Source organism: Falco punctatus, assembly GCF_963210335.1.
Source record: "Falco punctatus genome assembly, chromosome: 1".
Taxonomy (NCBI): domain Eukaryota; kingdom Metazoa; phylum Chordata; class Aves; order Falconiformes; family Falconidae; genus Falco; species Falco punctatus.
In genome coordinates, this window is record NC_137580.1 from 84575062 (window position 1) to 84590374 (window position 15313).

The following is a 15313-nucleotide window of genomic DNA, read 5'->3' on the forward strand; positions in this document are numbered from 1 at the left end:
TTGCTTCCTCTGACTTAATAGCCTTGCTTGTGAACAGAAGGCTGCTTTTTCTGTTTGCCAGTTGCCCACAGCATCAATAATTGTTCAAGATGCTTGTACAGAGAATAGAAAGAGCCTGTCAACAAGAAAAGCTCATTGTAATACCGCTGTTGTAAAGACGTTGGGGGAAGCAGCAAAGCCACCAGGTAGCAAATGTGTTGTTCCTGTAGTCACATAGATCCAGGGACAAGAGATGTATGTGAGGCTTAATTCTCTCCCAGATGGATGCACTATTTCACACCCCAGCACGGCTTCTGATTTATGGATATTTTTTAATGTCACAATTTTTTCATTGCTAAAAACTAAATGGGAAGATACAATTAAGACCTGATCTAGAAGCTGCTGAGGTAAATTCAGGGGCTGTAGCTGTTGTTAGCAGCCCTTGGACCAGCCCTAGCACAGAGCATGGTGATAACAGTGTCTGAATTCCCAGTTTGCGGAGGACTAGAGCATTCCTGCAATCTCTTGAAAGGAGCGTGGAGCCACGCTGTGAGCATATTTAAACAGGTAGTCTGTGTCCTGGGGTTATCTTGAAAACCAGGCCTGGCTAGCTGGAGGGAAATGTGACGCTACAAGGGGGAGGAAGGAAGCCACTGATCTCCGAGCTAATGAGCGGAGGGGAGATGTGCAGCCAAGCTGATTTCTGGATGTAAAATACTGTTGGCTGCTGTAAATGCAGAAACAGTTAAGCTGTGCTGGAGGTTCAGCTCTGAAGCCTGGGACGGAGGCTGAGAGCTGCGAGTGAGGACGGAGGCAGGCCAAGGTGAGCTCTGGTGTTACCAGCCACGCTGCAGAGACAACGCAGGGTCTGGAATCTGTCCTGCAGAAGACACTGTCCTAGTCCAAGATCCAATAGATGGAGTTAGCAAGAGATTTGTTTTGATGTATAGCAGTCTGTTCAGTTAGCTACCAGACGTGGTTTGTTTAATGACTGAAAGCAGAAGAGTAGGAGCTCGTTTCGGCGGGGCCACGGAAGAATACAGATGAACGGCATTGTGTTCCCGGCGCGTCGTTGGCTTTCCCTATGCACCGTGAGAGAACGTGCTGCTTGGGTCTGATGAGTGGACAGGCTCATTAAGCAAAACCAGGACCTCTACAGTCACCCCCCAGGAGAGCCTTGCTGTGTAGTCTCACTTTGGTAAAGAGCAATTTGTACTTCTTTCAAAAGAATTCATCATTTTCTTGCTCATCTTGGTCCCAATCCAGCTGGAAGACGGGAGCATTTGGAAGTTTTCTGCACAGTCTGTTTGGGTGATGTCAACAGCCCCATGGTGGATGCTTGGGAGGCTTGGAGACTTTAATTAAATGTCTGCACATCTGTGTGCGACGAGGTGGACCAAACCCCCAGACAGCCTGTCTTGCAGAGTCCCCCCATCTGTGTGGGGCAGGGGTCCCAGCTCTGGTGGTGGGGAGGGCCCAGGCAGCCTCCTGACGTGGGATTCCCCTTGGGCGAGGGGCGCAGGAGCCGCCCTCCCTGCCCACCCTCCTGCTGTGTGGGTGGGATAAGGTGGAGGAGCGTGGGGAGCGGAGGGTCAAGGCACACTCTGTTCCCTCTGTCCCTCTCCAGCAGATGTTTCCTGGGGAGCACTGTCCAGCTGGCTCTGCTCGCAGCAGCCCCCCAGCAGCTTTGGACTCTGCTGAGCCTTGTGCAAAATCATCTAGGAAACCACGGACATTCCCGTGTCCTGTGCCCAGAAAACCCTGGGTTTGCAAAATTTTGGCTTTGATTTTCCCTTCGTACAGAGAGGATGTGATTTCAGGGATGAGGCAACCTCTCGCCATGACTTATTGCACTGTGTTGAGCAGGGAAACCTCTTCCCTGGCTACATGTGGACTGCGGCTGGGTACATGGGGAGGAGAGCTCTGGGCTTACAAATGTTGTAGGAACTGTATGTGGTGACATCTAATTTAACCCTGTCACACCAGATCTGAGGTTGGGTTTGATCTGGCTGTCCCTGCGGGCATGCTCAGAGCACAGCAGCAGGTGCTGTTGGTGGGAAAGGGGGTGTCAGGGGCACGTGCTCCCTGGCTCTGGGCGCCCACTGGCTGCTGGGCTCCAGCACGGAGGGGAGCTGGCACCCAGGAGAAATGCCTGTCCTGGGGCTTTGTGTGAGCACTGTACACTTCACGTCATCATCTGCAGCCATTTCAGGAGCAGTGGGTGGCGGGTCTCTTGGATTCCAGTTGCTCTGTCTCTCACACTGGAGCTGGGCTTTTCCCTCTACCCTGCTTAGCCACCGGCCGCCCTGCCCTGACACATCAGCCCAGGCTGCGCTGGCTCGTCCCGCGTAAGCGGAGCTGCAGCTCCATGAATTAACGCAGCAGCCACCACACTCCATGGTGCAGATGAAGCTGGGCACAGCCTGGGTACCAACAGCGCAGATGCTCTGAAGTGGATTTTAAAGCACGTTTAAACTCTGCTGCTGGTATTTATATGCCATATGTTGCAATGGTAATTACTTATTGTGCTTCTCAGTGGAATATTGGGGTGGTTTAGATCCCCCTGGTGATGTTACTTCTGGGCCCACCAGAGGACTAGAACTCATCTCATTTTTAACGCAAATGCTGGCACTTTCCTTTGTAGTGAGCAGGGCTGGGGTGTTCAGGGAGAGCTGAAGTCCCGTGTTTGCCATTCCACGCAGGATCTGGCCGGCGGCATCCCTCACCAGGACACAGCGCTGCCGGCTGGGAGCCTCCTGCACCCACCACGAACAGCCTCTGACTACACCTGCGTGGAGGGAGCAGGGCTGTGTCCATAAACCACGCTGTGCGATGGGTTACGCTGTGTAGAGCTGGTTTTGTGGCGAGATAAAAGAATGCTAATTTGGTCGTTTACCTAACTTCCCACCACAGTTCAACAGACTGCTGTACACCAGGACTTTCTTCTTTTCCTTCCTAAATAACTCATTGATGACAAAGGATTCTTCACCATGACAAGCAGCATTATGCAAAACTAGGGCTGATTTAAAACAAAAAACTATTGCCGTTGAAAGTCCTTTTTGATGGTCACGTGGAGTTTCAGTTACACACAATGTTTTTGCGTTGTTCATTGCCTTCGAGTGGAAATTTTCAGAATGTGCTGGAAAAACCTCCAGTGACTGAAGGCCTCCCTAAGGCCCCAGGGTATTAAATCACCACCAAGAAAAATACACATTTATGTTGAAAATACAGAATAAACTGTACCTTGTTTATATGTTTTGTCATTTTTTCTTACGCTGAAAAGAAACCTGAACCAGCTGTAGTAAACATTGTTCTGCGCTGCACTGTTCTGCCTGCCTTCTATGGGCAGGAATTGGTTCTTTGATCTTCAGTTCAAAGAGGTTGAAAACGCTGTTTCTGTGGTCTGCAGAGAATTCCCTTCTGCTTCTGCTCCAACTCTTGATTAACTCTGTGTTTCTGGGAAGGCTGTCGGTATCCTTCCAACCAAAGAGATGCTTACACCTTGTGTAACATCTACTGCAGAGTCAATGAAGTTTGCTTCCAAATCAGGACGGCCGACTCCCGTGGCCACTGTGTCTGGTGGAGGATGCCCAGCAAGGCGGTCACGCCAGCAGAGCCCTACAAGTGGGCACTTGCAGCCGCAGGCAGGACCTGGCCACGTCCTCCCAGACCTTCAGGCCACCAGGCTGGTGCCAGTGGCTGGCTAGGAAGAGAGCTGCGCCGGAGCAGAGGTGCTCTCTCCACTGGATCCCTGGTGACCAGGGTGTCCCAGGACCAGTGTCGAGTGGTTTGATGTGTCTCTTGCCAAGGGACCTGTCATCTTCAGGACTTCTGGGTTGTGGCCTTTTGCAACACCACTGTTGTTAACCTAATCGAACACTTAAAGCAAGGGGGAGGGAGAGGAAATCATTAGCAGCTGCATTAAATTCCACCCTGGATTCTGTGCACAACATTCGCTCGAATTAAATAGCTGTTTGGATTCCAGCGACTCCTCCGGCGTGAGCTAATGAAACTAGTCCCGCAGTTCAGCAGTGGCATCAACCAAAGTCCTGGTTGTAATCCAAACTGCATTTTTTTTTTTCTCCTAATGAATTAATCAGTTGATTACGTGTATGCGATAGCTCATTAGAGAGGTGCATGGCAACCCTTGGAAGGGAATTGTTGGCTTTGTGTGGCCCGGAGGCCGTTACACTGCAGGAGCGTGCTCCTCGGAGTATTGCGGCACCATATGTGTTGCTCTAATTAATGGGCGTTGTTTCTGGGGTTGTTTGATCTCGGGAAAATGACTGTAAAAATTTTAATACTGTAAACCTTCGAAAACTTGGAAGAAAAACTCAAACAGCCAAAAGCAATTTCCTTTTAATCTAGCTTGTGGTGGCGGTGACTTTTTTTATTATTATTATTTTAAAAGCTTCCACCCTATTTAATAGTAGCTGCAGAGATAAAATGAAGTGTAATTTGGAAATTAGTTCCGGATGTTTGAATTGTAGCTTTATTTTAGTAATCTGGGTCGTTAATTTTGTTGAGTAGTATGTTTGGATTTTCTTCCCCTGTATGCGTGAAGCACGACTGCACCCGGGGCATGCGGAGGCTTCCAGCAGGAAAGGGAGCTTTCCGAGCCCCCTCCGCCTGGGTGGCTCTGCAAACCCAGAGCCCGTTCCCCTGCGGATTCCTGGCGTGGACGACAGAGATGAGGGCTGGGGGGGGTCCGTGCTCCGGCTCAGCCTGGGGCGCTGGGCACCATGGGCAGGAATGCTGCCCCGCCAGCAAGCTGAGGCCAGGCTTAGGCCAGGGTGAGGGTTTAGCCACCCAGCTGTGACCGGAGCCTTTTTAAATGAAGAAAAGCAACTCATAGCTTGATGAATAAGAAAAGGTGTGGTTCGGTAAAGCTTTCCAAGGATTATTAATGAAAGGGATCTTCTGAATGGAAACACGCTTCTGCTCAAGCCTTGGACTGCCCTGAAAATCTGGGGATTGGGATATGCCAGCATCCTCTCCATGCATGTTGCACATCCAAAGGGTCTCCGGAGGTGTCACACAGAACCGCGAGCGTAGCCCCTCACCACAGCGGCATGTGGAGCGATGCTGGTGGCTGCGGCACAGGCCAGGGAGAGGTGCCCATGGGTGTCACCACCGACAGCCCTTAGGCAGAGCGCTGTGGGTGCTGCTTGCGCCCCGCTCAACAGGGGCAGGAATTGACACCCTGTTTCTTCCCCCAGTCTTGCTGGGATGGGGATAGAGCTGGTCTGGGAGTCTGGGTGCTGGTGCGAAGCTCAGGCACCAGTCCAGGACAGAGGCGCCAGGGACTGGGGGGTAAGGCTCTGCTTTCCTCCCCGCTTGGCAACCTGCCGGGTAAGCAGAGAGTAACAATCTACATCCCAGAGCAACAGGAGGGTTACAAACTGCAGGATTAAGGCTTTTTTCACCTCCTGTGTGTTTATGCAACATCAAGCAAAAAAAAAAAAGAAACCACCCTGATTTTGGGGGCCTAAGCTTTAGAAATGTGGTCATTACAATGTAAGAGCAGGCAGGAGCACGGACCTGGCTTGGGTAGAGCTTTTCTGCTTACCCCGATTTCTGCTTTGCTGTTTGTCCTGTTTATCCTCTCCTTGTTATCCTGAACTAGTTTGTCTTCTTGTAAACACCAACCTACAACCCTTAAAAAGAAATCATCAGGAAGAAAACTTGCTGACTGAGTCTTTTTCTGCTTGTGGCAGTTGAATAAGCCCATCAGCTTATATAATATTAATATATGTAAAAGCAAACCTACAGAGCTCATAAATCTTCCGTAAAAGAGGGACAATATCTACATCTAATTTAAAATGAAGCAGGTAAGTAGGTTCTAGGACAAAAGTGTATTGGTACAAAGGAAGTGGATAGATGAAAGAAATTAAATTGCCATTTTAATCTGAAAATTGGCTCTGCATAAGTGATACCAGAGGCTTCTCTGCTGCTGCAGCTAACATTTTGCTCCGGGTCATCACCTGGCCCTGGAAAGCCCCAGTCCCAGGCTGTTTCCTGGTATTCTGCTCAGGTGGGTTAAGGAGTAAAAAAAACGTCCAAAATTGAAGCAGGGCTTGCTTGCAGAGGCAAGGACTTAGTTTCCGTTTTTCCTAACTTTGTGCGGCCTTCAAAAAAAAATGTGCAAAAAAAATTTCTGCAGTTCTGGATTCCGTTAATCATTTTTTAAGGCAAGAAACAGGCTTTTTCTCATTACACTATGCCACAGCAGTGTGGGAACTCACACGAGAGAAAAATAATACAGCTTATTTTTAGCCAAACAAGTGAGCAATCCTCCAAACACATGCACGGAGCAGCTCCATGGAGGAACGGCGCTGCTGCCTCATCGTTAGCACAGTCCCTTTTCGGAGGAGGGCTGCTTCAGAGCAGTTGTTTTAAGACATCTTTTGTTGGGTACCACAGCGGTGGGACAGGAGGGGTCAAATCAAGCCATTTAAACGTTGTAGAGCTACATGGGAGGGAAAAAGTGGTTTTTTTCTGGTTTAGTTGTTTTTTTCAATTGTTCTTTATTTCTTGAGTTGTGTTGTCTGTGGGTGGCTGGTCCCACGAGTCTGCGGGGGATGGGGCACGGGCGGCACCCAGGGAGACCCTGTTCCTGCTCTTTCAGCCCTGAGGGCTGAACGCCTTGTGATGGCTTTTTCCTGCTGCCTAGGATGTGGGGCAAGTCCAACCATCCGCGGTGGGGTAGATGGCACCTCCAGCCCCCCACAAGGACAGTGGTTTGTTGGTAGCCATCCCAGCTGTGGTTTTCAAGGAGTAGGTATGTGGCTCTGTTCAGCACGGAGCAGCGTGAGGGCTCTTGCTGGTAGCTGTTGGCCCGGCGCAGTGGCGGGGAGGTGCAGATGGATGGGTGTCCTTGGCTGCTTTTGCCAGGTGTGTGGTTCTTCCTTTTTTTTTTCCTGGCCCTGAGCACAATGGGAAGCCTTTCATTCTGTACTGCTTGGTGGTGAACCTGGCTCAGAAAGTTCACTAGGGACCTGGCTGGGTCCCTCCAGCTTTCCCCAGCCCCACTTTTGCTAACTCCCAGCACCGGTGGCGAAGCCCCTGTGTGGGGCCACTTCTGGCGAGGCTGGTCCAGCCGGCAGCCCCTGTGCGTGGGGTGCAGCAGAGCCAGGGAGAGGCTGCCCCAAAGAGCTCCCAGTGCCAGCAGGCAGGACCAGTTAGATGGGACACCAGGAGATACTGCTGCAGGTATTTCATAGATGAAGAACTGGGGGCCAGAGACACAATGAGGTGAATGCCACAAAAACTGGGCCAGGGTCCTGTGAGCTGCGGCAGGAGTCGTGTCCTGCAGCCGCGCTCATTCCCAGCTCACCTCCCAGCTGGAAGATGATCAGACATTGGCTCAATCTGAATTTTTTTGGTGAAGCAATTTTTTCCATTTGAAATGGGGAGTTGCTGAAGCTGAATCTTCTCGTGGGATTAGGTCAATTGATTTAGTGCAGCACAATTTTAAGGAAAAAATTTTATTGCGCCAACTCAGGCAAGAAATATGGCCAATGAATTCTATCATTCAGCTCAAATCACTGTTTTATTTAAACATTTTAAGCTAATGAGAGTTGGCAAAAATACCTTTTTTTAATGAAAAAAGCAAGTGGAAATAAGACAGGAACGTGTTCAAGTTATCTCAGTGGAAAATGTTTTCATTTTTTTCAGTTATGGAAGTTCATAAATTTAGCTTTTGTCCTAATTAAGGACAAGAAAATACCTGAAAAGCTTTCACAGGGCACCCAGGTAATTAGCCAGACAATTCTGGCTGCCCCTTCTCATCTGCAAGTCCAGCTGCATTCTCCCTAAATGAGATTTTTTGCTACAGCAAAGGTGGAATGGGGAAGTTCAATATTATGGATCAGCTTTGCTTACAAGGGGAGAGGAAACCGGCCAGAACCTGTACACTGGAAAAGAGATGAATGAGAGCGATTATCACAGAGGTCTGCCAAATTATGGAGAACCTGAGTAGGGCATGATAAACACAATGGTCTAGATGAAAAATCATATGCAGGAAGATCAGTGCTTGCAAGGTAGATGAGCTGCAGGACTTGTGGTACCTGCCCCTTCCTGCCACCTGTCTGTCAGGGAGCAAACACACACACACACACACACACACACACACCCCGTTTGCCGCAGGCTGTCCGCTCGTGTTGGCTGTCCGCTCGTGTTGGTGCCTCCTCCTCCCTTCGGGTCAAGGAGCAGGGAAGTCGGCAGGACCTCTGCTGAGCCCCCCACCCTGTGCCCCCCAGCCTCCTGCAGCCACCTCCGCCAGGTGGGCCTGAGCTGGGATGCGCACATCGCCAGTGCAGCAGCATCTCCGCTGTCGTTAGAGGATAAATGACGGTGTCTCCATGGCCAGGGAAGAAACCAGATTAAACTCCACCATCCCTGGCAATTGATGGGCTGGCTGCCAAGCTCCGTGTCACAGCCGATTTCTCATGAACTATCAGGGGTGAATTGTATCTCTAATTTCTGTCACAAATGTTTTTGCTATGCAAAGGGACAGATAGGAGCAGGGAGGAGAGGGAGAGCACTTGGCCTGGCCTTCAGTCTGATGGTGAGGGAAGGCTGCAGAGACGCTAATGTGCTCCTAGAAAGGTGGTGGCTAATGGTGTTGCATTAAGCAACATGAAATGGCCAGATAAGCTGCTTTCTCTAGCTGTGATAGCACATCATCCCGCTAAAATAAGGCATCCGTGAAGAAGGGCGAGCAGGGAAGTGAACTGCCGGTGAGTAACCTGGCACAGGAGCCGATGCTCCCCAGTGAAGAGCCACGCCACGCGTGGGGAGATCGCCGTCAAGCTCCACAAGCATGAAACTGTCCAGCTGGGCTTTGCAAGAGGGTCTAGGAGGCTGTGGCGTTCGGGGTGGCCGCTGTGGGTGACACCGGGCCAGGAGACATTAGGGCATGGTGCCACAGGCAGGTGCTGACTTTTGGAACTAATCTGACTGCGATAAACCTGTGGTGTATTGACCGCACTGGAGGTCTAGATCAATGTCAGTCTTCAAGATGCTCAATAGTTCGATGCTTCTTTGATACAGATAAAGCAAACGGGGGGCAGGTGGTTATGGAATTCCCTGCGTGCGGTGGTACTGCTCTTTGCTGATCCTGCTGCTGGGGGAGGGGAGCCAGGAGGAGAGTAGGGAAGGATTTAGAGCGCTAGTTCACCAGACATTGAAAAAGCAGTTGTAAGAAGGGGAGTGATGGCATTTTCTTCATCAGCTTTAGGCTGAAAAGAGGAAGAGAAAGAACTCAATAAAAAATTATTGTCCTTTGAGAGACAAATCCGTACCAAATAGTGGCCTCCGGTTGAACAATGCACCCGTGAGGGGGGGATCGCTGGCACGTGGCTGTGCTTGCTCAAGCTTCGGCAAAGAGGGATGTGCGGGCATTTCGCGGGTCCCTGCTCTTTTCTGGTGGCGGAGGTGCCCGCACCTGGCTCTGGGCGCTTTACGGCAACTGGTGGGGAGGTGGTTAAACCAGGCACGTGGAAGTGCTGGAGAGGAGGGCACAGAGAGAAAAGCCATCTGCTTCTCTTAAATAAATCAGTCAGCCCTCTCGGGGGCCACGGGTGACTGAGGTTTCAGCTTCACCAGTTAGCCAGTCCTGGCACTTCTGGTGCTGCTGGGGCGAGCGCAGCTCTGCCCATTTATCCCCTTCAACAAATGATCTAAAGCTGAGAAACCAGTTGCCATCATCAATGAGATTTTCTTAGTGTTTTTTTAAAAATCCATTTATGTATTTATTTTTTTTTAAAAAGAGGGCCACCAGTCACCAGGAATGACTTTTTGGCATTGGCCAAATTTTAGGGTAAGGCTGTTGCAGGGTTTTGCTCTGCTCCCTTTCCCCATAGTGGAAGGGTGACAGCACCACTGGGAACCCGCTGGGTCTCCCTGGGGCAGCGTTTTGGTTCCTGGGAGCTGGGACTGCAGCCGCAGTGCTCGTGTTCCCTGGGAACTGCTGGGAAGGGACCAGTCCGAGGTCCCACTGCATGTGGTGGCCTCCAAGGAAGTGGCTTGGCACCTTGTCTCTCCATGTGGTTTTTTTTCTCCGGAGAGCTCAGTTTTGTGTCAGTGCTGAGGTCATCCACCTCAGGTCTCAGATAACTGCGTAGCTCAGGGCGGGCTCAGAGTCTTCATGGCTGAGTTTGTTGCCAGTCAAAATCCTGGCATGGGGAAGGTCAGGGTAAAGCAAGCCACCTTCACGGAATCATGTAGGTCGGAAAACACCCTCAAGATCATCGAGTCCAACTATTAACCCAACATCCTCAGACCACCAGTGTGCATTGTGGGGGCTCGGACCACAGCAATGTCCTCTTCCCTGTGTCCCAGCTGGTTTCCAGTGGGTGCAGGGAGCCGCTGCTGGGCTGTTTGCACCCTTTAGCGCACCCAGTCCCGGAGCTCGGCCACCAGCCATGCAGGGACTGGAAAGCAGGAGCTGCAGCAGGTCACGTAATGGCCCAGCGGGATGGTGGCATTGTGGCGGATGGGCTGAAGGGACCTGGAGAGCAGGCACAGCCCTCGTGCTGCAGTGGGGACGTGGGGGCACTTGCAAGGGGCGCTTGGCCGTGGGGTGTTCCTGCGTGGGAGGGGGGAAGGCACCTGCTGTCACCCCTCGGGGGAAGCTATGACCTTGTAGTGGACGTTTAAAGCCCAGCAGGTGCGGTCGGAGAGGTCTGACCGAGACAAAGTTGGGCAAAACCCAGCTGCTCTGCAGCCTCAGACAGAGAGGTTCCTCCCGGGGACCCGAGACCCCCGTGGGCTCCCACTGGAGCAAGGTCCCGCGGGAGGCGGCGTTGCCGAGCCCCTGCGATGGGCAGTTTTCCTCCCCTCGCTGTGCTCAGCCCTGCAGCAAGTTTCCAGTAGGAGCTGCCAGCATCCGAGTGGAGACCACAGGCACCTGCGTGACCCTCGCCGGGGCTTGCTGCCACCACTGCCCAAGATGGTCTGCAGCCAGGTGGGAAAATTAGATGTCACCCTTGGAATGCGTGAAGGTCACCAGATCCCATTACTGAAGCAATGTGTACAGATCTGTCCTGACATGTCCATTTGTTAGCAGAGACCACACAGTCCGATGGGGAAGCTGGGTGTAAATGTGTAAATGGGAAAAGTATTTCCAAGTGGAATGGAGGGGACCTTCCGAGCATCTTTCCCTGTGTCTATATTTCCTTCCTTTCCTTTTCTCATCCCCTGTTCTTGTTTCACAGGACTGGCTGACAAAATTTGGGTATCTGCCGCCTCCGGATCCTGTCACAGGACAACTGCAGACGCAGGAGGAGCTCACCAAGGCCATCACTGCCATGCAAAAGTTCGGGGGTCTCGAGGCGACAGGGGTCCTAGGTCAGTGGCTCATGATCCCTCCTCTCTCTCTGGTGCAGAGGGATGTGGGGATGGCTCTTTATGGGTTTGGGGTGGAGAGGGAGCTTGGCACTGAGTTGTGGTGTAGCATCATCTCTAGGAACATCTCACGCAGGTGTAACATACGGCCCAGTTTGCATCTGTAAGAGTAATTATATGGCTCAGGTGCTTTGTTGCCTTGTGCTTTCAAGAACCTGAGGCAAGCAATTATTTCACCAGACCCGCGTGCCCTTGGGGTTCCCGTTATGCTTTAAATAGCTCTTGGTGTGTTCAAAAAAAGAGAAGAAAAAAAGACGGAAAAACTAAGGCTGATAGGTTGTCCTGTTCAAAGCCTTAACTGCAGCATCAAACTGAGTTGAACAAAAATCCTGATTAAGCCTCCCAGTTTGTATATGCAGCTGCTCTGGTTTCTTCACCACCAGGGCACAGCACGGGGGAGGAAGATGGGTTGCATCACCCAGGTGCTGCTTGCTCCTGCCTGCTGCAGGTAGAGCCGCGAGGTGCCCTTGGGGCTGCTGAGGGTCTCCTGGGCTCTCGCTGAGCTGCCGTGGCTCTGGGCACCCCCCTGGCCAGCCAGGAGCCCACCACCAGCTCCAGTGGCCAGCAGGGACAGGGCGGTGAGTGGCTCCTGCCTGATGTGGCAGCCACATCTGGCTGGGAGGGAGCAGCCCAGGGCCAGGCTGAAGCAACACAAGTTCCCCAGCGTGGCCAGGACGTTCCTCTCAATGTCCCCATTGAGGGAAGGAGAAAGGCAGCATTATCCCGGCCCTCGGAAGGACGCCTGGCCACTCTCCTCCCCTCCCTGACAGGCGGCCATGACCTTGCTGTGTGGCCAGCTTGCTTCGGCTGCTTGGGACAGAACTAAGGAGAAGCTGCTCATTAGCAGGCTGGTCTGCGCCCACCCCCACGCCCCAGCAGCCCCCCGTGGGCCCCCCGCACAGCTGCTGCCTGAGCAGCCCCCAGCCGCATCCCCTCGGTGGGGCTGTCCCTCTCTGCTCTTAATTGAGTGCATGTAATTATTTGTCTTCCACCTTATCGCAAACTGCAGGAGGCCCAGGAGCAAGGCTGGCCCTTTGAATGCATCTTCATTTTCGTTTCTGGAGGGGGTGTTCGAAACAGGCTTGGGGGCTGCCCTGGGAGGGCGTGGACGTGGGTTTGCATCTGGTAACAGTGTTTAAGTAAAGAGGTAAAGCCAGTACAGAAGATGGTGAATGGAACAACTTGTCTGTGTTTCAGCAGATGAGAACAGAGGCTTTAAGCTTTCATTCAGTTTTAAAAATAAATAAGAAGGAATATGAACGTTTTCCAAATGAGCTCCTAACTGAACAGAGATGGAGTTTATCTACATGTGAATGTCTTCCTGCTTTGCCAGGGGAATAATGGGCAATTCAGCAAGAGAGTACAAAACAGAATAATTAAAAAATTGTGTTTTAAAATATGATCAAAGCCTGCAGAGGTAGTTTTGCACACAACTTCTCGAGATCCGTAAGGTGTCACGCAAGAGGCAACCTGCTGCATTTTCTCCTGACACCAATAACCCTCTGGGTGGCACTAACAGCGGAGCAGCGCCCAGCCCCCAGCCCCCCCAGCAGCCCCGGCTGGCAGGTGCTCTGAGGAGATGGGCTTTCGGCAGGAATTGCTGCTGGGGGTGGGTGCAGTGGTGGCACGGCAGGGGCTCAGTGCCCCATGGGTGTCACCCCAAGTGGTGCTGGGGCCGGTGCTGTGCCCCAACAGGCTCTCGGGTATTACCTGCTGTTCCACTGCTGCATCCTTAGCTTTGCTTCCCATCTCCCTGTCCCCCTCCGGGATTTTGTAACCCACCCTTTCCATGATTTCTTGTTTTTTCCATGACCCCAGACGAAGCCACGCTAGAGCTGATGAAGACCCCTCGCTGCTCTCTGCCCGACCTTGCTGCCGTGGAGGCCAGGAGGAAGCGATTCACACAGGCTGTCACCAAGTGGAGCAAAAGGAACTTGTCATGGAGGTAGGAATTCACGTTCCCCTGCTGAAATCTTGCAGCGAAGGGCTGATCCCATGCAGATCTGGGCTAAATACAGCTTTGTGACGAGTTTCAGAGTGGCGTGTTAAAACACGTCCCTCCGAGCTCCCAAGACCCCCCAGACTCTTTATTTGAACTCTTCTGCCAATCCCAGCCTTGACTTCTTGGACCTGCTGGGCTGCCGGCTGGGAATGGTGCAGGTCTGGCCGCTGGATTAGCCAGGGTGTTTGCTGCGTTGCAATGGTTAGAGCATTGTTTCTCTTGAGTTCATTGGGGCTTTGCGCTTCCTTAAGCAGCTGCCACAGGCTTGGCTCAGCGCAGATGGGCCGTCTTCTCTTGAAGAGCCCACCTGACCCTAAGGGTTGGGAGTGTTTTCTGGGTGATAGTCACTATTTTTCTCCTAGTCCTTGCCATAGGGGAGTATTTTTCCCTTGACATCAGGAAGCGATGTGTGTGGGTCAACCCAAACGTGCGACACGCAGAAGTTCAGGTCCAACTCCTGGAGACCCTGTGGTCGTGCTGCAGGTCAGGGCTGACAAAAAGCTGATCCCTGTCCCACCAAAACTTGTGCTTTTGGGGACTCTTTTTTCCTTCCTCTAAGACCAAGTGATTGTTGCTTCAAGAAAGGTGAGCACCATGAGGTGCTCATACTATCCTGAAAATGCATGTGGACACTGCGGAGAGATCTCCGTTATTAATAATAAGCTTCTCTTTGATCCTGACGTAGTCCCTAGAGCGAGTCGACCTCCTTCTACAGTAACAAATCTCAGCTTGGCTGTCACTGTTGACATGTGTTGAAACTGGTCTTACCAGGGATTTGGTCCATGTTCCAGCACATCCCTCTGCGACCTTATTCTCAGAGAAGGTAAACATAATTCAGCTTCATAAGGAACAACTTTGGCTCATGGATGGCTTCTTGTAGTGAAGTAGCCCACGTTACAAAAGCTTAGCCTATCCCCCTGTTGGCCAGCCCCGTCTTGATGGGTAAGAGGAATAAACTTCACATTCCAGAGAGGAGAAAATCCCTTTGGGTGAAACAATAAAATCTGCCATGATGTCCTGTGAGCTGCCGGAGCCAGTGCAGGGGGCATGGCGTGTGCGCAGCCCTGGCCTCAACAGCGGGGCCGGTGCCCAGTGCCGCCGGGACCCCAGCCATGGCGCAGGGTCCACCATCCCAGAGGGCAGTGGAGGTGGGATGGGGTCAGGCTGTTCCGGTGGATGCAGCCCCCGGATACCCCCCGCCCTTGAAACTGTGATGCTGCAGCAAGGTTTGCCATAAAAAGGGGTTTAGGTCTGAGACGATTTTATATGAACGACCTAAAAAAATCCATCTCCTGGCAAACTCATTTCTTCTTTTTAGTCTTTGATCTTTTCCAAGATCTTGGCTTTTGTTCAAGAAAGGGCTGTATTTTATAACTGGAGGTGGTATAATCCAACAGAAGGCTACAGCATTATAGAAACTCTAACACAGTATTTACATCCAACACTTGAGATTAAAATAGCTTCTTTTAAAACTGCCGTGAAAATCTGCCAATGGAGACATAAAGTTTTACACGCTTACCTTTTACACACTGATTGAAGATTTAAAAAAAAGAAAAAGAAACCAAATTCTAGTATGCTACACATTTAAAAACTGAATAAGAACCTGAGTGATTGCAAGGCTGGAATACATGTAGGCAAAGCTGTGCAAAAGGATGATCCCGGGATATGCACCTGCACTGATGGAGAAGGCAGCTTTTGGCAAACAAAATTTTATAGGCATGCAGGTTACTGAAGTTTCTTCTTTTTACCCATGAGCGCAGCCAGCCTGTGGGACAGGAGGGCTCAGGGAGCAATACAGTACAGGCTGCATCCTGCACAGCCCGTGATGCAGCGTCAGAGCATCCCAGTGCAGTGCCAGACACACACAGTCTTCTGTGCCTCAGCTCCACGGGAAGTTTCCAGGCTATTACAGCATATAAATCT

At 51.5% G+C, this 15313-nt stretch overlaps 1 protein-coding gene across 1 annotated transcript in view; it reads left to right on the forward strand.

Annotated features, from left to right (window-relative positions):
• Window positions 1–15313, forward strand: part of MMP17 (matrix metallopeptidase 17) — an 88879-nt gene that overhangs the window by 32380 nt on the left and 41186 nt on the right. The window contains exons 2-3 of the mRNA XM_080406468.1: window positions 11199–11331; window positions 13207–13333. Of these exons, the coding sequence (XP_080262594.1) occupies window positions 11199–11331; window positions 13207–13333 (260 nt within the window). The remainder of the gene's footprint in view (window positions 1–11198; window positions 11332–13206; window positions 13334–15313) is intronic.